The sequence below is a fragment of the Hypomesus transpacificus genome, chromosome 8, assembly GCF_021917145.1.
Source record: "Hypomesus transpacificus isolate Combined female chromosome 8, fHypTra1, whole genome shotgun sequence".
Taxonomy (NCBI): Eukaryota; Metazoa; Chordata; class Actinopteri; order Osmeriformes; family Osmeridae; genus Hypomesus; species Hypomesus transpacificus.
This window is the reverse complement of record NC_061067.1, coordinates 3,792,431-3,818,323: the sequence shown is the minus strand read 5'-3', so window position 1 is coordinate 3,818,323 and position 25,893 is coordinate 3,792,431. Positions and strand designations below refer to the sequence as shown.

The 25,893-nt window shown below is 47.2% G+C and overlaps 3 protein-coding genes across 3 annotated transcripts; 1 reads left to right on the top strand and 2 right to left on the bottom strand.

Moving 5' to 3' along the window:
- Window positions 1-1,095: 1,095 nt before the first annotated feature.
- On the bottom strand, window positions 1,096-4,811 carry eci2 (enoyl-CoA delta isomerase 2). Its single transcript, XM_047024373.1, has 10 exons — window positions 4,660-4,811; window positions 3,703-3,862; window positions 3,412-3,510; window positions 3,139-3,324; window positions 2,950-3,019; window positions 2,747-2,849; window positions 2,475-2,595; window positions 2,267-2,356; window positions 2,016-2,159; window positions 1,096-1,883 (listed from the first exon to the last, which is right to left on the bottom strand). Exons 1-10 carry the CDS (start codon window positions 4,710-4,712, stop codon window positions 1,728-1,730), a joined length of 1,182 nt encoding a protein of 393 aa, XP_046880329.1. The 5' UTR covers window positions 4,713-4,811; the 3' UTR covers window positions 1,096-1,727.
- Window positions 4,812-6,011: 1,200 nt separating this feature from the next.
- On the top strand, window positions 6,012-16,330 carry abcc13 (ATP-binding cassette, sub-family C (CFTR/MRP), member 13). The gene is made up of 24 exons (XM_047024288.1): window positions 6,012-6,155; window positions 6,239-6,374; window positions 6,598-6,708; window positions 6,888-7,017; window positions 7,249-7,430; window positions 7,508-7,685; window positions 7,817-8,044; window positions 8,131-8,196; window positions 8,338-8,475; window positions 8,899-9,045; window positions 9,246-9,315; window positions 9,400-9,463; window positions 9,837-9,903; window positions 10,010-10,223; window positions 10,375-10,529; window positions 10,637-10,792; window positions 10,919-11,121; window positions 11,241-11,361; window positions 11,497-11,598; window positions 13,451-13,582; window positions 13,713-13,871; window positions 14,005-14,171; window positions 15,164-15,358; window positions 15,507-16,330. The coding sequence occupies exons 2-24, from the start codon at window positions 6,253-6,255 to the stop codon at window positions 15,715-15,717; spliced, it is 3,318 nt and encodes a 1,105-aa protein (XP_046880244.1). The 5' UTR covers window positions 6,012-6,155; window positions 6,239-6,252; the 3' UTR covers window positions 15,718-16,330.
- Window positions 16,331-17,243: 913 nt separating this feature from the next.
- Window positions 17,244-22,837, bottom strand: chodl (chondrolectin). Its single transcript, XM_047024421.1, has 8 exons — window positions 22,630-22,837; window positions 20,269-20,446; window positions 19,908-20,069; window positions 19,401-19,558; window positions 19,237-19,287; window positions 18,994-19,080; window positions 18,781-18,877; window positions 17,244-17,925 (listed from the first exon to the last, which is right to left on the bottom strand). The coding sequence occupies exons 1-8, from the start codon at window positions 22,760-22,762 to the stop codon at window positions 17,844-17,846; spliced, it is 948 nt and encodes a 315-aa protein (XP_046880377.1). The 5' UTR covers window positions 22,763-22,837; the 3' UTR covers window positions 17,244-17,843.
- Between the last annotated feature and the right edge of the window lie 3,056 nt (window positions 22,838-25,893).

Sequence of the window (25,893 nt, the reverse complement as noted above, 5' to 3'; positions counted from 1 at the left end):
CGGCACCTACTTCCTGGTTTGTGAGTGATGTATTCCTCTGTTCATTCCACCAGACCCGGGCACATATTGCCACTGACACAGGGTGTACTTGAATTAGGAATCCATTTGAATGCTCAGCCAAACCTAACCTTTATGTCTGCCTGTTTTATCAGTATGAATGTTTTCCTTGGTTATAAGAGGGGGGTTGTTAGGTCGGGGTGTTATGATGTATTATGATTTAACTGCTCGTTATCTACAGGGTAGGGGTGAAGGGGTGCAAGGCACGGTTCTGGTCTAGCTGTGTCTGTTATCGGTCAGGTAAAGGTGAGACCAGCCAGGTTGTTGTGACTAAAGCATTTGCATGTGTCTTCGTCAGCTGGGGGAGGGAGGGGTGTGTGGGGGGGGGGGGGGGACAGAGCTGGTGCCCCTAGATTAGATACACAGTCGGCTCCTGGCTGGTTGGTCTGAGATGTAACATGGTGACATATCATAAGCAGAAGTCATTCAGTTGGTGGACCATGTTAGTCAGGCTTTCACTGGTCAAGAAAGAGCACGTCACTCCTAGTTGTTTCTTTGATGATGGCTGAGTGAAGACCACCTGGGGTCTCACAAGTGCATGGTGATGAGGTCATTTCCTGCCTGGGTGTCTGCTGGTGATGATGCATTTCTCCGTGTGTGTGTGTGTGTGTGTGTGTGCGCACCTCAGGTGTCTCCCAGTGCTATTACATTCTCCATAATGAGCCTCGCAGACAGCAGCATAGAGCAGTCTTGTCTCCACAGACAGACAGACACACACACACTCTTCAGTCTCTTGGCTGCCAACAAAACTCACAGCTCCAACAACTGTTGATCTAATAACAAGTGTGTCCTGGTTTATGGGTGCTGTGCTCCCTCTGCTGGACGCTTGGAGAAATAACAACTTGACAGCTTTCCAGCCCCTCCATCGTAAACCCCAAAATATCCTGACACCATCAGAAATACTTAAGACACCAATGAGCCATCAAAATATGATTTAATTTAATGCATCAGCACTGATTAGAAGGGAGAAGTGAGAACATTCAACATGGCTACACACCGTCCTCAAGGTAGCATGATTACGTCTCAGTCAAGAAAAGGCACTGTTCATCTGTACTTTACTGAACACACCTCTCGTCGCCTCCCCTTCAGGCACTGTGCACGTCACACACACGTTTCACAGAGCCTAGGAAAACATTAACAAACTGTTAAAACTGATAACAAAATGCCCCGTTTCTTTACAGTTCTACACCACAGCAAAATGTGTGGTAGCTGGAAAGTATTCATACTACATTCATTCACAAGATATCTAAGAAATGTAGTAGAAAAAAAGGCATTTGTCACTTGATTGGAACCTGCGATGTGTTAGGCGATATGCTAGTGGTCATTTACCGTAGGAGGGAGGGAGTAGGAAGTAGGGATTAGGGGGTAGGATGTAGGAGTAAGGGAGTCGCAGGTGGGTGAGTTCATATGGGACGGATGGATAAACTGTTTATTCAGGGGTGCATCTCAACGGTCTATCCATTTTCCCTTGTGTCCTTAGTTTCCATCTCCTTCACTGCATGGCCAGAAAAGAAAGAACTATGTAAAAAGGCTTTTTAGGGGAAGGAATCAAGGAAAGAGGACCCGAGACATCAAGGACAGACTGTTGACATTCACTCCAGGTCTGAGCTAGACAGCTGACGGACTGTTTGCAGGCTGGTTGTTGGTCAGGCTGGCTGTGTGGCCGGTTCTCAGAGCTTGGCCTTGGCCTGGAAGAAGCTCATGATGGCCTGCATGCACTCGTCAGACAGCCACCGCTCCACCAGACGCTCCACTTCCTGGTTGTTGACGTCGTAGAGTCTCTCCTTCTCCGTCTGACGAATCAGCTGCTTGGACAGGGCCAGAGACTGGAGGGGAGGAACAGGGGACAGGAAATAAATATGCATGTGTGTTCATGTGTGTTCAGGTGTGATTGTGTGTGTGTGTGTGTGTTCATGTGTTTATGTGTGTTCATGTGTGTTTATGGGCTTGTGTCGTACGTTTCTGGGCAGCTTGGCGTAGGCCTTGATCCTGGTCCAGACCTCGCTGTTGAAGCTGCTGTCAGGGAACACCTCAGTGACCAGGCCCTGGACACAAGCTTGGTGGGCTGACAGCTTCTTATTGAATAGCAGCATTTCACTGGCCTGAACACAGTTTTAAGAGAGAAAAACATCAAATATTTGCACGTGAATTTAAAGCGACATTACTCATGAAATGATAAGTGTACTGAACTGAAGCGTTAGGGAAGTACCTTGGCAACTCCCATTATCTTGGGGAAAGTATAGGAGGAGCAGCCCTCTGGACTCTGTCCCAGCTGGCTAAACGGGGTGTGGAAGGTGGCCTGGGACAGGGAGGGGGTCAGAGATAAAGAGTCATGGTCATTGGCTGTGATTCTCAGGCCTGTTGTTAGCCCGTGGTACGGTCTCTTCTTGTGTGGGAGGGAAAGGGAGGAGTCTCACCCTCTCTGTGGCGTAGACGATATCGAACAGCCCCAGTAACGTGACCGACACGCCCACTGCCGGTCCGTTGATCACAGCTATCAGGGGCTTGGGGAAGTCAATGTAGGCCCTCACGTATGACCTGGGACACACACGCCATTTTAAGCTCTGTATTAATTGTTCTGAAACTTGTTCATCCACATTTAAATACATCAATTGTGCATGAGTCAGTTAATGAAGTCAATCCATGTCTCCGGCCCTGCTGTCCCCCCTCCTCCTCCTCCCTACCTCACCTGAGCAATTCTCCAGCATCTTTAGCCATCTGCTCCATGCCTCCAGCTGGGATTTTGGTGAAGTTAGACAGGTCGTTTCCACTGCAGAAGTAGTCTCCACTTCCTGGACCACAGAGGAGTGGCAAGGGTTACCCAGGAGCCATGACGAGTGTGTTTGTGTGTGGGAAGGAGTGAGGCATGTAGGTGAGGTTTTAGAGTTTTACCTGTGATGACTGTGAGGACAGAATCATCTTTGCCTGCCTGTTCCAGGGCCTTGATCTGCTCATTATACATCTGAAAAGAGGAACAGAGAGGGCAGTATAGCTGGTTGCACACATACAGACACACGCATGCACACATCCACACACACACACACACTCGTACACATATATAGCCTTGTGCCATGCCGTTACCTCTACAGTGATGGCGTTCTTCTTCTCTGGTCTGTTGAGTTGGATGGTGGTGACGCCGTCCTGGATGGAGACAAGCAACGTGTTGAAGGTCACCGAGCTCCCAGCAGGCTGTGCGGCAACCCCGGCAGGCGCCTCGGCTGCCACCAGTGAGCCAATCAGATCCACGTACTGCTTCCTGGCTTCTTCCTGATTGGAGCAGAGGAGGATGTCCATAACACAATGCTGGTTTGGCTAATCACAGCATGGGAGTGTGTGTGCATGGACTGTAGTTACCGCTGAAATGGATCCTAGAGCCTTCCAGGCATCCCATTTGACCTTGTTAACAAAGTCTAACATTCCTGGTTTAGGGGTGTTACAGGGTCCCTGAGTTGCCTGGGAAGAGCGGATGAGAGAGTGAGAAATACATGGGCGGGAAAGAGAGAGAAGAAAATTCAAAAAAGAGGGCATGTTTATAACCAGTTGGATGTGGAAAGTGAACCAACATTCTGAATAATAACTGACTACATAGATCAGTTGGTGAGAAAACAATCGCAACCCAAGTGAGAAACCAGATGGTCACAGTACCTGTTTGAAGAGAGCGTAGATCTGCAGTTTGACCTGGTTCCCTGGGTCCTCTTTCAGGGTGCCCATCTCGTTCTTGGCCAGGTTGAACTGTTCTACTGTGGCTGACATGGCTGATGTGGTGTGGAGCTTCAGACTGGGTAGCTGAGAGATCTGGACAGTCCTGCAGAAACAGGTAGACAGGCACTATAGAGACTGGTACTTCAGTACTATGGAAGACTAACATTAGTTATGTTGGGTCATAACAGCAATCTACAAAGCCAGTGTAATGTAAGTGAATAGGTACGAGGTACGATGATTGTTTAATGAAAGAAGGTATTTAAATTGGACTGGACTGGTAAAATATCAGACAGTTAATCTGACCAAACAGGGTCTGGATTTATTTGTACAAAAGGTTACTGCTGATGATTGCCAGATCTATGCCAATGCCTTTAACGTATATTTTTCTCTGGTTAGTAGGTAACCATAAAAGAATGCCTTCTCGTCAGAATGAATGTAGACCAAAGGTCACCGTTGATGTTACTGTAGAGTTAGCTAGAGCTAGCTTGCTACGTTAGCGGTCTAATTCACACAGTTTAGTATGTTGTTGCTTTGTGTAACATTGAAGGAAACTGTTGTCTGTATGTTTTGGGCTAGAATTGAACTATTTGTTTAAAAGGCAGTGTTTCATAATTGGCAAGCAACTGCTAGCTATCACCTTCATAGCTATCACCTTCATTTACTCACGATTGCGAACGACCTGACAGTGTCATATACAGCAGGCTAGCTAAAATTAGCCTAGACTAGCAACTTTGGCCATTAGCAGACTCTCGACAGCAAAAGCCAAGAACATTATTATGACAATGTTCACAACAAGTGAGCTAGTCTAAAACTAGCTAATCTAAAATGATTGGTGAGCATTAGTTAGCCTTTATGTTGCTAGACTGTGATAACCAGTGCCAGCAATGTTATAAAACTTACCTGGCAAACCTGACAAAACGCCACGGTGCAAGTAAGTTAAAAGCTACTGCCATGACAGGGGGGTACAAAGTTCAGCAGCTAACGCTAGATACTTGGTTATTCAAACGGATTACTCCAACCCAGAGGTTCTGATCCAACCACCACAAATGAAGAGAATTCGCTATTTACAATCAAGTACCGCCCCCGACCTCTGTTATCCTTCGCCATTGGCTAGGGACCTTATGAAGTCCCACCCACTACTAAAGGGATAGTGCTTCCAAAACACAAAGTAATTTTGTCAAATTTAGGCCTTTTTTGAGAAGTCTGAAAATTAGGTTTGTCAACGGAATGCATACATAATTGCAATATATTTTTGTACACCAGTCCGAGTCTTCACGGGTTATGCGGACGATGTTGCTACAGCGCTGTATAAGGACGGGTTATTTGGTTTTTGAAGCGGACTTCAGTTGCGGTAATGCAACCTTCTCGGTTGAGAGGGTCAGTCCGATGGTTATGTCAAGCTGGGCTGCGTTCCAGCCTGGTTTTTTAGCATTATGTAATCTTCAGATCCTAGCAAACATCTGGACACCGTGCTGGAATCTGATCTTTGTCTTAAAAAGATTAGCAGGGAGAGTCGTCCACGCTCAGTGCACACCAGCGCAAGCACAAACAAATACTGGTCAGTAGCCTAGAAGATGACACATCATTAATTTACTGACTTCACCATCTCATAAACAAAGCCTCCAGTAGAAAACATATTATTTGTGTAGGACTTCGTTATTTTAGAATAATTCATTCACGTTTAACCTAAGTCTAAGGACTTAAGTAGGCCTGTAATTACATGGATTTAATCATCTTAAAACAACAATATTAAGCCAGAAAAAGACAATATTAAGCAAGGGTAAGACAATATTAAGCCAGGGTAAAGACTGCAACAGCTGTCACCCTGTATACTCAAACATGCTTCCCTGTAGGGCAGCTATTCTTTATTCTTCCTTTCGTCCTCCTTTGTGTTGGCAGTGGCCTTCCTTGGCAGCAGACTGGCAAACTGGCAAGCCACCATGGTCTGGGGCAGCTAACGAGCCAGGTATAGCTGATTGTAGGTCAGACAGTGACTTTCATTAGGGGCACGGCCCAGAACAGGGAAATCTTCATTTTAATAAAGAGATAAAAGGTGTTAACATGGTAACAACCTAACTGACCCAAATTAATGGAATAACTAAATGTAAATTTGCCTAAATAAAAACATTTTTTTCAACTTTTACCTCAACTTTAATTTCGAATTGCAGTGCCTTGCTTTTATGTCTGCATCTCTGACCCCCTCTTGACCCAGTCCTCGAGGAGCACTTTGTCAGAATTCTGACAGCAAAACACGCCCCCGAGCGCGCGCCTATGTCATTGGCCCGCGCGGTCAGCATTTTTTTCTCGCTCATTCAGGGCGCTGATACTACGATCAACGGATGAAGACACAAAGGACACGAAGGAAAAAATACGTTGCGTAAATTTGTCTTTCCAGGGTAATTTTGTTATATCATGCCTCGCCTCAAATGAACGCTTGTTGGCGGTTTAAAGGATAAATATCGCATGCACTCTCCTGCAGCTTGGCTTGTCCAGATGTGCAGGGACTATCCATCCAGAGCCACCTCCTCTCCGCACTCCCCCCTACAACCCATTGTTCCACCGCTTCTCTCCACCTCTGCGCTCGTGGTCTATCCGGCAGCACGGGCAACCGAAAGGTGAGAGTTTGTCTTTCTTATTTCATGTAGTAAACGCAATACAGTCTATATTAAATCCCTTTCCCTTTCAGTGTGTAACGTTAGAATTGAAAATAAATAGCCAAAAGTTGTTTTAAATATTTCTACCATTCTGCAATCTTATTATCTTATTATTTCAAAACTGGTCTTTGTTTGAAAGTTGTCTTTATTTGAGTGCGACGGTATAATTTAAGCTACTCTTTAGGGAAATGACATTTAAGTGTCCAAAGCGCACGCAGTGGAACCCCGAGCAAAGCCGAACCAAGGAGTGTGAGGCGTCATTCTTTAACCGGGTATCTTACTGGCCCGTGAACAGGTGAGCTCATCCCTGTCTCCACTCTCATTTCGGATTATTATTCTGTTTCTGTCAATGAGTTTCTCCTCCTCTCCTCTCTTCTCTTCTCCGCTCCTCTACGCTCCGCTCCCCTCCCTTCCCCTCCTCTCCTCTCCTCTCCTCCCCTCCCCTCTCCTCTCTTCTCCTTTCCATCTCCTCAGACTTGTGGCGGCTGGTTACAGGCGAAGGCTACAGCTTTCTGACCTATGTTGCCCTGGCAATGAAGATTCCGCCAAAAGCCTGTGCTCCGAACTGGAGCAGCATTGGAGAGGCGATGTGCGAGGCAAAAAGGTAACCATGGCTACATGACAATTGTCACTCTATGTCTAGGTTCTCTTTTTGTTTATCTTGTACATTTGTCCTTCTGGGATCTAGACATGTCTCTCCCTCTCCCTCTCCCTCTCCCTCTCCCTCTCCCTCTCCCTCTCCCTCTCCCTCTCCCTCTCCCTCTCCCTCTCCCTCTCCCTCTCCCTCTCCCTCTCCCTCTCTCCTTTCTTTCTCGCCCCCCTGCAAAACTGTAAGCAGCGGAGCAGCCAGGAGTCAAGTGGAGAGGAGGAGGAAGCTAAAATTGGACAAAAGCCCATCCTAGTTGGTCCCGCCCTGCTTAGACACCTTTGGGTGTGGCTTCGCCCATCACTGGTCCAAGTGACCCTGCTCAGGATGACCTCCGACCTGCTGGCTCTCTTGCCCTTTCAGGCTCTCAGGTAAATGCACACCCACGCATGCACTTTCTCACATACACTCAGCTGTATCCTTCCGCCCTCACCTCTCGTCTCCTCAGGTGGACAATTCTTTTCTGTGAGAGCCAGCCAGCGTTTGATTGGTCAGGCCATACATATGCTGCACTGTTATTGGCTGTGGTGGTGTGCCATACCCTGGTTCTACAGGTGTGTGAGTGTCACAGTCAGTTGACCAAGCTCAGAGCTCACACTGCTCTGACAGCTGCTCTGTATAAACAGGTAAACTGATCTCTCTCTCTTTCTCTCTTTCTCTCTAAACATGGCAGTTTGTTTTGCTTTCCCTTCACCTTCACTTCTATCTCTGACTCTTCTTCTTGCTTCCCCTCCTTTTCCTCCTCTTCCTCCCCCAGGCCCAATCTCAGTCCTCCTCTGCAATCTCCTCTCTCCTGGTGGATGCAGAGCAGGTAGCAGCACTGTCCGTGTCCCTGCCTGTGTTGTTGTCCTCTGTGCTACAGGGGGCGCTGTGTGTGTGTCTGCTGTGGAGGGAGCTGGGCCCCTCTGCTCTGGCAGGCCTGACGGTGTTTCTCCTCCTGGTCCCCCTCGCCTCCACTGTACAACACAGGGCCTCGGCCATACAGGTCAGGGAGTGTGTGTATGTGTGTGTGTGTGTCAGAACGTGTGTCTCTGTGTGGTTGTGTGTGTAACACTTTCTGGTACCCCTCAGAGAGACCAGCAGAGAGTGAGAGCAGAGAGAGAACATCTTCTACGGGAGATGTTGAATGGAATCAGGGTATGTTTCTCTCACTGAACGCTTCTGCTCCAGTCTTCTTGATGATGTCACGTTCGACACACTCTACTAACTCTAGCTCCTCCTTCTTTTCACTCGTTGACCGTCTCTCTCTCTTCTCTTCTTCCTCTCTCTCTCATATAGACGGTGAAGCTGTTAGTCTTGGAGGAGTGGTTTCATTGCAGAGTGGGCGTGACCAGAGAGAAAGAGCTGGAAAAATTAAGGATTCTGGGATACCTGACAGCCTTCTCTCTATTGGATCGTGTCTGCGTGCCTTTTTTGGTATGAGCATTCTGATTGGTCCAGCGGTAACCCTGATGCGCCCCTTCTGTGCTACATCCCGTGATACTAGATATTGTTCAGGTTAGGAGAGCCCTTTCCTCATGCAGGATTATAGTCTGTTATCTGCCATATAACTCTGCCAACTCAACAGCATCCAATCAGCTTCTTGTGTGAGTGTTTGGTGCGTCATGTTCTATGCAGTATGTTACTCTACCTGAGTCCCAGAAGCACAAACGTCACAGACCCTGACAGCAGGGCATTAAAACAGGAGAGATTACAACCTCTAATCTGACCAGATGACAGATTGGGGCCATGGGCTAGGAGTGGTGGACTGTTTTGAGAAAGGCTATTTAGGCCCAACGGGGAATTTAGGTTTTGTGTGCATGTGTGTGATCTGTGTTTTCTTCATCCCCTCATCCACAGGTGTGTGTGTGTACCTTTGGAGCATATGTCCTAGTGGATGATGGGAATGTTTTGACGGCCTCGCAGGTCTTCACGTGTATGTGTGTGTTTCCACTTCTGCACGTCCCTCTCCGTCTGCTGCCTTCCCTCCCTCTGAGGTTCACACAGGTGACCCCTCCCACACACACACACACAGGAAACGCAGTGCACACACACACACACACACACACACACACACACTCTAACACACACATCAAACAGACAACATGCACACATAAGTAACACACGTGCACACAGGGAATACAGACACATCTGTTTTGACTGCACATCGGTAACGTACTGTCATCTTTTTAATCTTTGATTGACAGGCATGGAATTCCCTGCATTTTCTGAACGTCTTCCTGTGTTCCCAGGAAGTCAACTGGACAGGTTACTCAGGTACACCTTTATAGTTTACTAGGAATAAATGTGTGTGCACGTGTGACTGTGTCTTAATGTTGTTGATGTTTGTTATATGTACAGAAGACCACTTTCTCTCAGCGAATTGGATCACGAAGACTTGTGTCCTTAAAGGTCTGTCATACCGGTATGTGTCATGAGGCCGAATAACAATCCCCTCTAATCCCCCTGGTAGAATATAAGTGTTATATCGTACCATGCCACATTGCACTGATCTGTTCATACACTGCACTGTAAACCTCAAAAATTAAGTGAACTCAAATGGTGTGATGAAATGAATTGTCCAGAGCCATTTGACTTGAAAAACTGGTTTCATTGAGTCAAGGTGTAGTTCACACGATTGATCCAGTTCTTCAACTCAAATGGCTTTAGGCAATTCATGTCATCAAACCGTTTAAGTAGACCTTTTCAGTTTTTTTTCAGTGTGTAGACACACATACGCTCCCATAAAACCTGTCTGTCCCTCAACCTGTCTCTTGTTCTTTGGTCTCCCCCTGTAGTGATGACGGTCAGGCTCTGAGGGAACCACTCAACACAGAGGTGACCTCAGCGCCACCCGCAAACACAGTGAGTCCAGTGCAGCTCTGAGAGGCAGTGTGTGTCTGTGTGTGTGTGTGTGTGAGAGTCTTTGTCCATCTGTGTGTTAACGCATGTCTTACCCTCCTCTGGTCAGGTGACGTGTGTGAGGCGGTACCTGTGTGTGTGTGGCTGGGGCTGGGCAGGGCTGGTGGTACTGGCCCAGGTGTGTGTGTGTGTGTGGTGCGTGTGTCAGGCTGGCGTGCTGGCGCTGTGGACGGCAGAGGCCAAGGAGGTGCAGGGTCTGGAAGAGTGGAGAGACCTGAGGAACTCTCGTCTGTCTGTCTACGCCCTGCTGGGGATGCTGCAGGGTAGGCCTTGTGTGTGTTTGTGTTTGCCCAACATGATGCTTGTAGTGCACAGTCTTCCTGTCTGTCTTCCTTCTATTTTGTGGCCTTGGCTGTCTATCATGTTTCTGTTTGTGTGTGTTCCTGACCTATGTGTGTGTGTATGTGTGTCAAGGTGTGTCAGTGTGTTGCGTAGCGTTGGCTATGAATCGGGGTTCTGTCAGAGCATCGTCTCGTCTTCATGACAACCTGCTCACCTCCAAACTCAGTCTTCCCCTCAGCTTCTTCAAGACCACGCCTACTTCCTGGGTGCTCCGGAACTTATCACAGGTCAGAGTTCCGAACACATTACCTCTAGACGAGTCATTGGTTGAAATTCTTTCGTTTGGTCTATTTCGAAACATTTAGTGATATTGATCCTCTTGTTCTCTCTGTAGTCCTTATATATGATTGAGGAGGCATTCCCCGCCCTCTTGCACTCCTGCCTCTTTGGTTGGCTGCAGGTGTGTGTTATAGCACTCCTGATAGGCTACAACTCCATGATGTTCAGCATAGCTGTTCCCGCCCTCACCCTCCTTTTCCTCACTCTACAGGTAAGCACTTGTTTTGCATTACAGAGTCGAACAGGAGTGTGGCGCTTCACTGAAAATGTGCATTCTGCTATTCTTCCACCAGAGGGAGTATTGATCTAATATGTTTGCATCTCTGTTGTGTCTCAGTCTTATTACCAGCGAGCCTCCAGTCAGGTAAAGCAAATGGCTGCAGACTCCACCACCTTTCTCTCCACCCTCTTTTCTGAGTCGCACTGTGATGATGTCACTGCCACTACAGACCACCGTGACTATGGAAGCGATCTTTCCCGCTTCCATGGTGTTCTTGATGAGCACCTGTTGTGTCGATACAACAGCATCCTTTTAGACAGGTGAGATAACATACACACATACGCACGAAGACACACACACTGGGAATACCTTCATTGACAACTTCCCTACCTGTTTTGCTCCTGTATGCCTGTGTGTGTGTATGTGTGTGTGTGTGTAGGTGGCTGGCTGTGTGGCTGGATGTGTATGTAGGTGTGGTGTTGCTCCTGGTGTCTTTGGCTCTGTTAGACTCTGAACCAGACCCCTCCACTGTGGGACTGTGCCTTACCTACGCTCTGAGTGTGAGTACACACACACATACTCTCACACATGCTTTCACTCATACACATACACACACACACACACACACTAGAGATTACTGCTCATGATGATTGTAATGAAGATGATGGTGATGATGATGGTGATGATGGTTCCAGCTGAGAGGGGTCCTTCCTGCGTTGGTTCGATCGTCTTGTGAGGTAGAGAGGAGTGCTGGGGTCCTGCAGAGTTTAGTGGAGCACCCAAACACCGAGAGAGAGGTGAACACAAACACACACGGAGAGAGTAGTGAACCCACACATACACACACACACACACACTCACTCACTCACTTACTCACACACACACAAAAATGGAGAGAGAGGTGAACAAATATATCTACACATACAGTGCCCTCCAAAAGTATTGGAACAGTGAGGCCAATTCCTTTATTTTTGCTGTAGACTGAAAACATTTGGGCTTGACATCAAACGATGAATGTGAAACCAGAGATCAACGTTTCAGCTTTTATTTCCAGGTATTTACATCAGGATCTGATGCACAAATTAGAAAATATCACCTTTTTGTTCGAACCCACCCATTTGTCACGTGAGCAAAAGTATTGGAACATGTGACTGACAGGTGTGTTTTGTTGCCCAGGTGTGTCCTATTACATACATTATTCAATCAATAAATACCACTGAATGTCTACACTCAGGTTCAGATTGGGTAAGATAGGTTTTGTCTATGCAGACTGTATTCAGAGGTGAAAACAACATGAAAACCAGAGCGCTGTCTTTGGGTGAAAAACAAGCATTTGTGAGTCTTAGAGAAGATGGAAAATCAATCAGAGCCATTGCAGAAACATTGGCCATAGCCAGTACAACCATTTGGAATGTCCTGAAGAAGAAGAAAACTACTGGTGTACTAAGTAACAGACGTCGAACAGGTAGACCAAGGAAAACATCAGCAGTTGATGACAGAAACATTGTGAGAGCTGTAAAGAAAGACCCTAAAACAACTGTTAGTGAGATCAGCAACAACCTCCAGATGGCAGGAGTGAAGGTATCACTATCTACTGTTCGCAGAAGACTTCATGAACAAAAGTACAAGGGCTACACCAGAAGATGCAAACCACTCATTAGCAAGAAGAATAGGAAGGCCAGGCTGGAATTTGCCAAAAAGTACAGAGATGAACCTCAAAAATTCTGGGACAAAGTTTTATGGACTGATGAGACAAAGATTAACTTTTACCAAAGTGATGGAAAGGCTAAAGTTTGGAGAAAGAAAGGAACTGCTCATGATCCCAAACACACAAGCTCATCTGTGAAACACGGTGGAGGTAATGTCATAGCTTGGGCTTGCATGGCTTCTTCTGGGACGGGCTCATTAATCTTCATTGAGGATGTAACACATGATGGCAGCAGCAAAATGAACTCGGAAGTCTACAGAAACATTTTGTCTGCCAATTTAAGGAAAGATGCAACCAAACTGATTGGCAGAGCCTTCATCATGCAGCAAGATAACGACCCAAAACACACTGCCAAAACAACAAAGGAGTTCATCAGGGGCAAGAAATGGAAGGTATTAGACTGGCCAAGTCAATCTCCAGACTTAAACCCTATAGAGCATGCATTTTACCTGCTTAAGAGGAGACTGAAGGGAGGAACCCCACAAAACAAACAACAACTGAAAGAGGCTGCAGTGAAAGCCTGGGAAAGCATCAAAAAGGAAGAATGCAAAAGTTTGGTGACGTCAATGGGTCACAGACTTGCTGCAGTTATTGAAAGCAAAGGATTTGCAACTAAATATTAAGTCTTATTCACTTAAATATGTTTTAAGTATATCTGTTCCAATACTTTTGATCACATGACAAATGGGTGGATTCAAACAAAATGTGATATTTTCTTAGTTGTGCATCAGATCCTGATGTAAATACCTGGAAATAAAAGCTGAAACGTTGATCTCTGGTCTCACGTTCATTATTTGATGTCAAGCCCAAATGTTTTCAGTCTACAGCAAAAATAAAGGAATTCGCCTCACTGTTCCAATACTTTTGGAGGGCACTGTATGTAAATACAGATTTCACCCTCCCTCCCACATTTTCTCTCTCCCCCTCTCCCTGTCTCCCAGTCCTCCTGGTCAGTGTCCTGTGGAGCGCCCCCTACCTGGCCAGAGGAGGGAGTGCTGGAGTTCCGGAACTACGAGACGGAGATGAACCCCTCGTGTGCCAGACTCTCCTTCTGCACTAGGCCCAAGGAGAAGGTGTGTGTCTGTCTGCGTATGTGTTTTTGTTAGTGTGTGAAGATGTTTTTGTCATTGTATGTGTGTGTGTATTTGTTTGTTGTGTGTGCTTGATTCCTGTTTCCTGATTGATTCCTGCCTTCATCCTTAGGTGGGTGTGGTTAGCAAGTCTGCAACAGACCTTGAAGCCATCACCACTTCTCTGTTCCGATTGGTTGAGGGCAGAGAGGGTGTGGTCACGATAGACGGAGTGAACCTAGCAAGTTTGGGACTTCATGACCTCCGTAGCCGATTGGCTATCATCCCTCAGGTGGAGGGACACCTGGTCGAACCTGTTCGCACTTCGTCAGACCTCATCATGTTCACTGAACCAAGCTTACCACCTCTTCCTTTCTCTCCTCCTGTTCCTACTCCGCCTTCTCCTCCTCCTCTTTCCTGTTTAGTCTCCTGTTCTGTTCTCGGGCTCCCTGCGCTCCAACTTGGACCCATGGGGTTGCCATGGCGATGCCCAGGTGTGGCACGCTCTGGAGAAATGCCACCTGAAGGAGAGGGTGAGCAGTCTGCCAAGACAACTGCTCCACCCTCTAATCCACGGAGGGACAGGCTTCAGGTAAGGGTGTGTGTGCAAGCCTGAGCAGGAAGAGGAGGGAGAGTGTGTGTTAGAAGAGGAAAGTGGAGGTTTCCCTGATGTCTACATCATCTGAACCACATCCCTTTTCCCTGTTATCCTCCCTCCTCTCCCTCTCCCTCCTCTCCCTCCTCTCCCTCTCCCTCCTCTCCCTCCTCTCCCTCCTCGCCCTCTCCCTCCTCTCCCTCCTCGCCCTCTCCCTCCTCTCCCTCCTCTCCCTCCTCTCCCTCTCCCTCCTCTCCCTCCTCTCCCTCTTCTCCATCCTCTCCCTCCTCTCCCTCTCCCTCCTCTCCCTCCTCTCCCTCCTCTCCCTCTCCCTCCTCTCCCTCTCCCTCCTCTCCCTCCTCTCCCTCCTCTCCCTCTTCTCCCTCCTCTCCCTCTCCATCCTCTCCCTCCTCGCCCTCTCCCTCCTCTCCCTCCTCTCCCTCCTCTCCCTCTCCCTCCTCTCCCTCTCCCTCCTCTCCCTCCTCTCCCTCCTCTCCCTCCTCTCCCTCTTCTCCCTCCTCTCCCTCTCCATCCTCTCCCTCCTCGCCCTCTCCCTCCTCTCCCTCCTCTCCCTCTCCCTCCTCTCCCTCCTCTCCCTCTTCTCCCTCCTCTCCCTCTCCATCCTCTCCCTCCTCTCCCTCTCCCTCCTCTCCCTCCTCTCCCTCCTCTCCCTCTCCCTCCTCTCCCTCTCCCTCCTCTCCCTCCTCTCCCTCCTCTCCCTCCCTCTCCCTCCTCTCCCTCTCCCTCCTCTCCCTCCTCTCCCTCCTCTCCATTCCCCTCTCCCTCCTCTCCCTCTCCCTCCTCTCCCTCCTCTCCCTCCTCTCCCTCCTCTCCCTCCTCTCCATTCCCCTTTCCCTCCTCTCCCTCCTCTCCCTCCTCTCTCCCTCCTCTCCCTCCTCTCCATTCCCCTCTCCCTCTCCCTCCTCTCACCCTCCTCTCCCTCCTCTCCCACCTCTCCCTCCTCTCCATTCCCCTCTCCCTCTCCCTAGCTCCAGTGACAGGAAGCTCTTGTGTGTGGCCAGAGCTTTACTGCGAGGTTCTGCAGTTCTGGTCTACGAGGAACCGGTTCCCCCAACAGACTCACCCACAGACAGGCTGCTACAGAACCTGCTCCACACAGAGTTCTCAAACTGCACTGTTCTCACCCTCACACGAAACCCCTGGAACGCCATGCACACAGACAGGTGAGGAGGGTTCCACTGCAAGGTTCTGTCTGGGGATATATGTTGGTGGACGGATGGACAGACAGACAGACAAATGATTTGATTGACTCATTAGCGATTGATTGATTGATTGACCTAACAACATGCCCTCCTCCACACCCATATACAGGGTGCTGGTGTTGCAGGAGGGCCGTGTTGTAGAGTTTGACTCCCCTACCACCCTCCACCTGAGGGGGGCGTTGTTCTCTCGTCTGCTCTCTCTGAGACGCAGACAGGCCCAGCCAGGGAGGAAGAGCCCTGAGAAGACACCATCGTGCAACCCCCCCAACCCCCCCCCCCCCCCCCCCCCCACTGCTGGAGCCGCAGGGAGAAGGTGCTGAGGAGGATGAACAGGATGAAGACGATGGTGAATAACATGGTGATGAAGACGATGACGAAGAATTGATTGGTTGTGACAGCTGATGCATCACTATTTCGCCGTGAACCTGACACTGTCTCTCTCTATATTTATCTATTTTCCCCTCTATCACTTTGTATCATGTCTATTAACCCCCCCCCCACCCCCAACCCCCCTACCAACCCTTTCCTGTCCATAAATCTACACGCCAAGTCTCTCAATCCCTCTATCCACCCTCCCCCCCACTCACTATCTCTCTCTCCCACTCTTCTTCACTTCCTGTCTCTTCATGTTTCAGTCGTTTTATAAATCTATGCAGATCTTCCCGAGCTGCTAAGTGATTCATCAGCCAGCCTCCCTGCTGCACAGTCTATTCACAAACTCCAGACGTCAGGAGACCCTTGGTGTGTTCAGCTATTTCATCTGTCTACAAACAACCCAGAGAGCTCAGAGACTTCAGACAGACTCATTTAAGATGTCAGTTGTCTGATCAAGAAGAGAGCTGTACTTTAATATGGTTTATCGTTAAAAACGCTTATTTAAACATTCTGTTGGTTAACAGTGTGTGTGTTTGAGAGAGAGAGAGAGAGAGAGAGAGAGAGAGAGAGAGAGAGAGAGAGAGAGAGAGAGAGAGAGAGAGAGAGAGAGAGAGAGAGAGAGAGAGAGAGAGAGAGAGTATGTAAAATTGTGTGTCTAATTAAATGAGAGACTCAGATGTAGGGGCTGTGAGCTTCAGAACCCTTAATTACTCATATCACTAATTACCAGAGCCTGCCCCCCCCCCCTTGGGGCCACATAATAAATACAACAGTTCTACCCAAAATCACATAAAGTAATTTATTGAGTGCTCACAAAACAAGTCATAACAGAACCATATGTTATGCTAATGACACAGTCTCACAGGTCTGCCTGTCTGAACACATGCTACAAGGAAATTGCCTTTAGATCACAACAGTTACAAAAACAAACATCTCCTCTCCTCATACACACACACACACACACACATTACACTGTAAGTCTCACCCTGTTTCAAGCACTACACAGCCTTTGTACTGGCTTGATAGAACAGCCTCGATCTGACACATACACACATTTATGTACCTACTTTTACACATATACCTTCAACTGATTTCAATCCAGCTGCTGTGGCAACCCATGTACAGTACAGTAAGTTAAATATTCCACAACAAATAAAGAAATAATGACAGGAATATAAACTGTAGATGCCAGGGTTACGCATGTTGGTAACCTCATTCATATTTATGCAACACACTGTAAACGACGTCACAAAGCAGAGACCAAGGTGAACTAGCAGACCACAATAACATGCAACACACTGCACATACAGTACTACACAGTGGCTGTATAAACTACCAGATGGATTGACAGGAAATGCTGGTTCCCTTAAAAACATACTACACTCTATCATCCAATAACATCCTTTCTCCCTCTCTCTCTCTCTCTCTCTCTCTCTCTCTCTCTCTCTCTCTCTTCTCTCTCTCTCTCTCTCTCTCTCTCTCTCTCTCTCTCTCTCTCTCTCTGTTCTTTGCTTTTCTTTCTCTTCGTATCCCCTTCACTTAACCCCTTATTTTTTATCTCTTTTTATTCCTCTATTCTAAAATATTTGTTTCCTTTCCTCTCCCCCATGTCTCACCAGAGTGTGCGGTTCATTAGTAGTAAACCTGTCCCCTGATGTTGGAGTTGAAGTGGTTCTGACCTGGTTCTGTTTCTCAGGAGGACCAGTTGAAAGTCTTGGTTTATCTGGGTCTCCCAACAAGCCCCTCTCCATCTGTCTCTCCTCTATCTCTGCCTCTCTGTTCTCTTCTTCTTGCTCCCTCTCTCTCCCTCTCTTAATCAAAACGTAATTACCTCAGCTCTACTTGCTGCCAATTAACTGTGACTATTAACTATCCAACCACACACACACACACACACACAAACTCATGCTAGGTCTGACACGCATAGACACTGATAGAGAGCAGAGGCAGGAAAAAGAAGACAGACATAGAAAGAGAAGGTGATGATATTGGAGAGTATTGGAGAGAATTGACAAGTATGATCTTTCGGTGTGTTCTGTGGTGCCTCGTCTGGAGTGATGTCATTTCCGCCTCATACTTCTATACTATCTGATTTGGCAGACTTGGAGATCCATAGGGTTGATTGGTCCACACTTGTTTTGGTCCGAGGTTGGCTACAGGAAATGGAAGACAGGAAGACACATTTGACATAAAACGTGATGCTCCTTCTAGGCTCTTCCTAGGTTTTTCCTAGCTCATCTTAATTCATATTCTGTCAGTGTTATAAATACTGGTGTAACGTGGATGCCTGGCTTGGCCAGGAGTCAACAGCAATCACCCAGAATGCTTTGAATGCAGTCCAGGGAGTGTGTTTTTAAAGTATGTGTGTTGAACACACACCCACACACAAGGTCCAACCCAGCCTCCAAGCCATCAGAAATATGTTAAAAAGCTATCACTTAGAGTGGGAGTTGATTTAGTTTAGTTAGTTTGTGTTGACGTGTGTGTGTGTGTGTGTTTGTGTGTACACATGTGGGTGTGTGAGTTCTGTATGTGTGTGTGTGCATGTGTGTAGAGATGGTTACAGTAGTTTAATATAATAGAGATGCTTGATTCAGTAGTTTCTCTGGTGTAAGTATACTATAGTAGGGTCCAGGTATCAACCCAGAGACCTCCATAGCCCCATAACAGACACACACACACACACACATGCTCTACGCACCCACATAAACACACAGGCACACTCACACAAACACACACACAGGTACAACAACCATTATTTTAAATGAGCTTTGTGCTAACATGACCTCTGTGTGATCTGGCTGCCAATATTACTGAATCAGCTATATTCTCAAAGCAAACTGGACCGCTTGAGGATGACTGCTTGGCCATTAAAAAAGGCCCAACTCTCTCTTACTGTTGCCAGTCAGAACCGAACAGAGATGGATTGCAGTGCGGGTGAGTTCAGAGAGAGATGAATTGAAAAGGGGCGTTTTACTATAATCTTTATGTGATACACAGCCTCCTACCTCTTGCTAAACATCTGGAAACAGCAAGTCCCAGTTGCCACCAGGATGAGGAGCAGGAGTGGGATAGTGGGAATGATCACATACACCAGCAGCATACCTGATGAAAACACATGACATATAGAACTACAACTCCCATCACTCAATCAGCAGAACCCTGTAGAACCTCTCCCCTATCCCCTACTTGTCTCCGCTGTCTCCCCCCATCGGTCTCACCTGTGGGCCCGGCCAGAACCACTTGAGGGGTGTTGTCCTCGCTGGGAACTGGCTGTTTCACCCCCTCTGTGTGGTCAGAGGAAAACTCTACGACACACACACACATACCCACATCGTTGTAATACTGGGTAACTGTTATTGACCGACAGTAGCAAGACAGTCAGAATGGTACAACACTCCAGGGCCAAAGCCCCAGGATACACCTCCTTACCAGGGCCAAAGCCCCAGGATACACCTCCTTACCCGGGTCACGAGGCCCAGGCCGGTCTCCCTGCTCCTTTACCAGGTGGCTCTCTGCACAGAACACAGGACAGGAGAGGAAAAGGAGGTTGAGAGAAGAGTTGAGGGGAGGTAAGGGGAGGTCTACTACCATGAAGTTTTAGTCAGGTGTACAGGTGCTGGCATACCTGGCTCGTACTTGCAGATGAAGTTGTGCTTCATGTTGCATCTGTCATCGTTCCATTGGAACAGGTAAGCTCCGCCCAGACCCTGGAGTGCCGTGGGCTGGTGGTACATGACCACACAAGCCTCCCCGCCACACGACGGCTCATCAAAGTACCAGTTCCTGGCGCACGTGTTACATAACACACACAGGTGATAAGCTACATTGTCCTACCCGGACGTCACATCATCTGTTTAAATACACGTGACCTTACATACTTCCTTCTCTTCCATTGTTCTTTATCACACAAAAACACACACTAGTACCATCACACACTAGGGTGGCTAAGCGGTTAGGGAATCGGGATTGTAATCAGAAGGTTTCTGGTTCCATTCCCGGCCGTGCCAAATGACGTTGTGTCCTTGGGCAAGGCACTTCACCCTGCTTGCCTCGGGGGGGGGGTGTCCCTGTACTTACTGTAAGTCGCTCTGGATAAGAGTGTCTGCTAAATGACTAAATGTAAATGTAGTACCTAAACTGGGAAACACTTCCATCTGTCCAGTGGTAGAGGTCTGGACAGGAAGTGAAGCCGCTGTGTTCTTGGTTAGTGTCTCCATCCACCCGCGTCAGACCAATCCAGAAGTCCCCATCCTCTATGCTGTTACCCGGCCCCTGTGGAAGAGGTACACAGCTCCTGGAGGAGAGAGGAGGAGAAGAGGAGGTGTAGCTGTGCTTGTTTCTGTCTCTCTTGCTGTCACGCACACACATACATACAAGTTCAAGTTCAAGTCTTTTATTTGTCAGGTGAACAGAACAACACAAGGTTAGACTGGGCACTGAAATTCTTAAGGCAAGACAACGCAAGCACCTGTCACACACACACACACCAACACACCTGCAGCAGGTGCTCTATGTGTTTCTGTTCTGCTAGGCTCTCGATGCTCAGCAGCGATCCTCCGTCCATCTCACACGCCTGCCGAGCCTCCAGGAATGCAACACGACTTGTCACGTCCCGGAAGTAGGCGATCTTGTAGCAGGGCTGCTCTGTCCCCCCCTCACACACTGTCTGACCTGGGGGGGAGAGGTGGGAGGGAGGGGGGTGGAGCAGGTTGATGTGATGTTTGATTGTCTTCCACTTCTACCTTTATCTCATTCTTCTTGTCATTCATACTTTCTGGCTTGTTTACCTTTTATTCATCCATCCCTCCATCAATTCATCCAGCCATTAGACCAGCCTCTCATTAACCAATCAGTGAGAGGGAAATCCATCTGACTACTGAATATGTAGCCAATCAGACCTGCATGTGATCAATATGTCCATCATTCATTCAGTCAGACAGTCAACCAGTCAGAGAGTTATTTAACCCAGCAATAACATTATCCTACAGTCACTGAGCTTCTTTCCTGAAAACAATACTGATCAATATGCCCCTGTAACGTCAACAGCATCAGAAACAGTACAGATCAGTCGATCAGTCACTGTGACTGACAGCGGGACACACCCTTAACGACTTGGCTTCCTCCCAGGATGATGTGGTCATCCTCTTCCCATTCCCTCTCCGTCAGTTCAATTTACCGTTAAACTTTTAATACTACCCACCCCCCCCCCCCCCACACCACCACCTAGAACATATGAACCGCCTCACCCCACAGCTGAACTACTGCCCAGTGCCCAATGATGTATACTACGGAACACGAACAATCAACCATCTTCATCCATCACCCTAACAAACCTCAGTTCTTATCATGTTGATGTTAAACATGATTATAGTCTACACCTGGGAAGTCCCCATTGGATATGGTGTCTCTGTCTATCTACAGCAAATACACTGCTTTTACTACACGCACACACACACACACACACCAGCATCATGCAGCACCCATAAACCTGTCTCTATAGATTTGTGTAAAGTGGGAGATCTGGACCATGTTTGGGAGTGACCTATAAAGACTAGAGAGGCCAGCACCATTAAGCAAGATTCAGAGTGTGTGTGTGTGTGTGTGTGCATGTGTGTATGTGTGTGTGTGAATGTGTGTGTGTTTAGTGTGCTCTTTCATTGGTGCTGCCTCACATGAGTATTTACATTTCCATGTTTGCGCCTGTGTATGGGTGTGTGTGTAGTTCTACTGTGTGTGTCTGTGTCTCGGTGTCTGTGTGCGTGTCCAAGTTTCTGTCTGTCTGCCTGTGAACAGGGATTCTCAGTGAATAACACCAGTGATTAATACATGGCCAGTTAAAGGGGCTTTAATAATAACATTAGGCCAGAACCAAAGGTACTTTAAATGATTGGCTGGACCGTGTCTGTTTTGCACCATCATCACTTTGGTTCTCCTGTAATGCAGCCAGTATCACAGACTACACACACTCAGCATTTTCACCTTCCTCCATATCCCCCTCTGATATCTTCTCCCTCTCCCTCTCCCTCTTCCCCTCCCTCATTTCATCCTTTCTCCTCTTCCTGTTGTGATTCCTCAAAAGGAAACACTGTTTTTCATCCCAGTGGTCCCTTCCCTCTCTCTCTCTCTCCCTCTTTCTCTCTTCTCTGTTTTCTGCTTTCTTTTCTCTCGTTCACTCCACCGTCTCCTCACTCCCCCTACATCCTGTCCTCATCTGATAAGACTTGTCATTCATCCATGTATTTTTATTTTCTCTTGCTGTTAGTTATCTCATTTTCTCTACCTCCCCCTGACTCCTCAATTAATCCATCTTTCTTATCATTCAATCACTTTCCTTCTTTTTTCCAGTTACTCCTTCCACTCCTTACTGGGAAGACAAATGATGAACTCAAGCATCCAACATCAGTGTTATGCTATCCTCCTTCGCTCCCCTCTCTCTCTCTCTCTCTCTCTCTCTCTCTCTCTCTCTCTCTCTCTCTCTCTCTCTCTCTCTCTCTCTCTCTCTCTCTCTCTTTCTCTCTCTCTCAAAAACGGTAAATAGAATGTATACTCTATTTTAAAACCACAATAACCACTAGTCATTAAAACCAATAACTTAAAAAAACTAGGCTAATACACACATACAGACACAAATAGACAAACCTGCATCCAGAGCCAACATTGTGGCTTTGAGGTTCTGAAATTCACCTTATGCTAATATCGTGGTTGTTTTCGCACTAAAACCATGCTGCCTGGATAATAAAATGTATCTAGTCGATTTCTTAAAGCCAACCCGGGAATAATGTTCTGAAGGTAATGTGCCAACCTATATCAAAACAACGTCCAGTCTTTTGAAAATCTGAAGAAAAAAAACTTACCACTTACAACTCGCGCGCCGTGGCAGCTCGAGGCCATCACCAATACTCCCCAAAGATATGTCAGGATGTTCTGTTCCGCGCGTGTCTTCAGAGATGCCATTATTGAATTTAAAAATAACTTTTCAGCCGGCATTAAGTAACCCTTCCTTAGATCGGCGTATCCCAGTCTACTCAGCTGCTAAAGTCGAATATGAACTCAGTCTCCCGCTTCTGAGGTTGTCATGGTTTCTTCAAGAACGTTATAATTGTGTGCGCAAAGAAGAAACTCTTGTGACTGTGCTGAAGACGCTTTCTCTCCACCGCGCTCGTTGCTTTAATGACTGGCGAAAAGCCAAAGAGAAGCGCAGGCAGCCCTCCAGAGACTACAGTGGAAAGTGGCCCCCACGCGCTTTCTTATTGATCTTTCTTCCCACACGTTCCTCTCTTGCGACTTGCAGGGTCCCTCATACGCTGCCTACATACAGGGCCACAGCTGTAACCTCGCGCCCCACACGGACTATTTCATTAAGCTTCGCCCCCCCTCGAATTGAGATCCATAAGCGAGAAGTCCAATTATGGCGCATTTAAAATGGGATGGTTGGATCATAACGTTCAAAGCCAACAAGCTTTACAAGCTTGTAAACCAATTTCGCTGACAAAATAATTGAATTGGCCCAGCATGTAACTCATTTGAGAAACTCTATTATTTAACTATTTGCAGAGATTTGATCCAACAGGCTCTCACAGACAGATCTCAACCCTAAACATTATGTTCAAATCGCATGAGCATACCCTCATCATCCCATTCACTTATTATATTTTGTGATGAAGATTAGAATCCAAACACACACGCACATACACTTACACACACATACACACTGCACAAGTTGTTAATTACAGACAGTGGTCAGCTAGAAGAAAAGAGGGTGTCAAAGGGTCATAGGTCATCTCTCTCTCATAGACCAGCCAGGTCAGTTTGCCTTCATAAACCAGCCGCACATCCTTCATGAAACAAAAAATAATCTATTATAAAACATGTTTTGTGTCACAGAAAAAATCACAGTTATGGCTGTCTAGTTTTTAAACTCTGTATACATCCGTTAATTCTCACACACACGCCTCTACACTGAAAGGGAACTATACATGGTTTTCTGTTCTACTGTTATGATAGTCAATTACACTGTCCGAGACATCATCTTTCATTCCTTCTTTCTCTTTCTCGCTCGCTCTCTCTCTCTTCCATCGATCTGACACGGTGGTGCCTGAATGTTCTGGGCCAGCTGCTGTTAAGCATGCAGTAATATGCATCGACAGAATAACTGCTATTACTTAATTTGCTGTAAGCCATCGATCGGTTAAACCCCCCTCTCTCTTCTTCATCTCTCCTCTCTCCTTTCATGGCACATTTTCATCTCTCCTCTTACCTTCCCCTCCATTACACCCCCTTCTCCTTTACCAGTCTTATTCATCCCTCATTCATCTCTCTCTCCGCCCCCCCCCCCCCCCCCCCCCCTTCAGAAGAGCCTGTTGTGGCCCATTGGTGGTTAGTCTTGTGTTCAATAAAGACATTGAGACATTCTCAGACACATTATTGATGGAGACAGCCTGCTATTACAGAAGACATCCTTACTATCTCTACCAGCATCATCTTCATAACAATCTCCATCCTCTTTATCATTATCTATCTCCGAGAGGATATTACTGTAAGCAGAGCAGAGAGCAAATACCAGAAAAGATAAGAAAGTACAAATTTGAATTAGAGGGAAGAGTGTGACAGACTGAGACAAAGAGAAAGTTGAAGAAAGGGAGAGAAAGAGGGATGAGGGAAAAGAGAGAGAAAGAGGTAGAGTAGAGAAAGAAGCGTAGTGTCATGGTGAAAGGATAGGTGGGCGAGGACGATAGTGTTTAAGTGCCGTTGGACAGAAGAAAGGCTAGCTTGCAGAAACAGCAGACCGAAACGAGCAATGTCCAGGGCAGCTGAATGGGGTCCTGCTGAAACGGCAGTTTCAAAGGACCCGCTAAGATTAGCCAAACGCCAGAACATCATCTTCGTTAAAGTCTTCATTGTCCGCTCATCATGCTAGTCATGTTGCTGTAGGAGGCCTTTGTCTGGGCTCCGCTCACTCTCTCCCTAACTCTCTACCTCTGCATCACTCTCACCCCCATCCCTGCCTCCCTCATTCTTTCTTTGACCAGACTATAACCTTGTCCCTCACCGTCCTGCTACAGCTTGTCCCCAGACAGAACAGCCCTCTCAGTAATTAAGTTTTGAAACAACTCTGTCTTCTACGACAGTTTTATTGCCTCAAACCTCCCAGTCCAACAGAGAGACACGGGTGGTTGGGGCCACCCCAAACCCTGAATGATGGAGGGGGGACAGGGATATTTGTGGTGGTGCATGTATGTATAGTACATGATATGATATGCTTCTGTTCCATGATGTAACCACTTCCTGCCCTCCTGAGCATGTCTACATGTTTGTGCATTTGTGTTGATCTATAATCTGTTCATGAGAGATCAAGAAGGATAGAGGGAAAAGGATAAGGAAGTGCTTGTGTGTGTGGCCACTGTCCCGGTCCCCTCCTTCTCCCATCTTCTCCTCCACCCCCCAGATTCATAGCACCCCTCTAAACTCTGGGTGACTGAGTGACCCTCCTCTGATTGGATTAAAGGCTGGTTGTCGGGGTGATGTGGGATGGAAAGAACACTCAGAAGAAGCACACATCCATTAGATGGACAGAGGAGAGGAAGAGGGGAAAGGAGAGAGGAGGAAAGAGGAAGAGGAGAGAAGGGGAGAGCAGGATAGAGATAGATGGAACGAAGGGTAGAAGAGAGATAAGGGGAGCAAGACAGAGAAGAAGAATGCAGGAGGATCAGAAGAGGGATGATGGGAGAGAGAAGGACAGAGCAGAAGGAAAACAGAAAGGAGAAAAGGGGAAAGAATGGAGGAGAAGAGTGCAGGTGAAGAAGAACAGAGAAAGGACCTTCATCATTCATTCCTATACATGGCCCCAGTGATGATGATGACCAGGCTCCTATCATATTTCTGGTAACCTACTTAAATAGCTGTGTTGTTACTCAGCACAATATCGTGTTCCTCTGGTGAGAATGGGAAAACATGGGAATGTAAGAATGTGATAGGTTTAAGTGTCTGGTCATTTCTTTTCTGCACACCTGCTAATGGACATGAACGTGCACACATGCACACGCACAGACATACACATTGGGCAATGTAAGTCAACCAATTCGCTTATAGTGTATACAGGTCTATGCAAAAGGCACCAT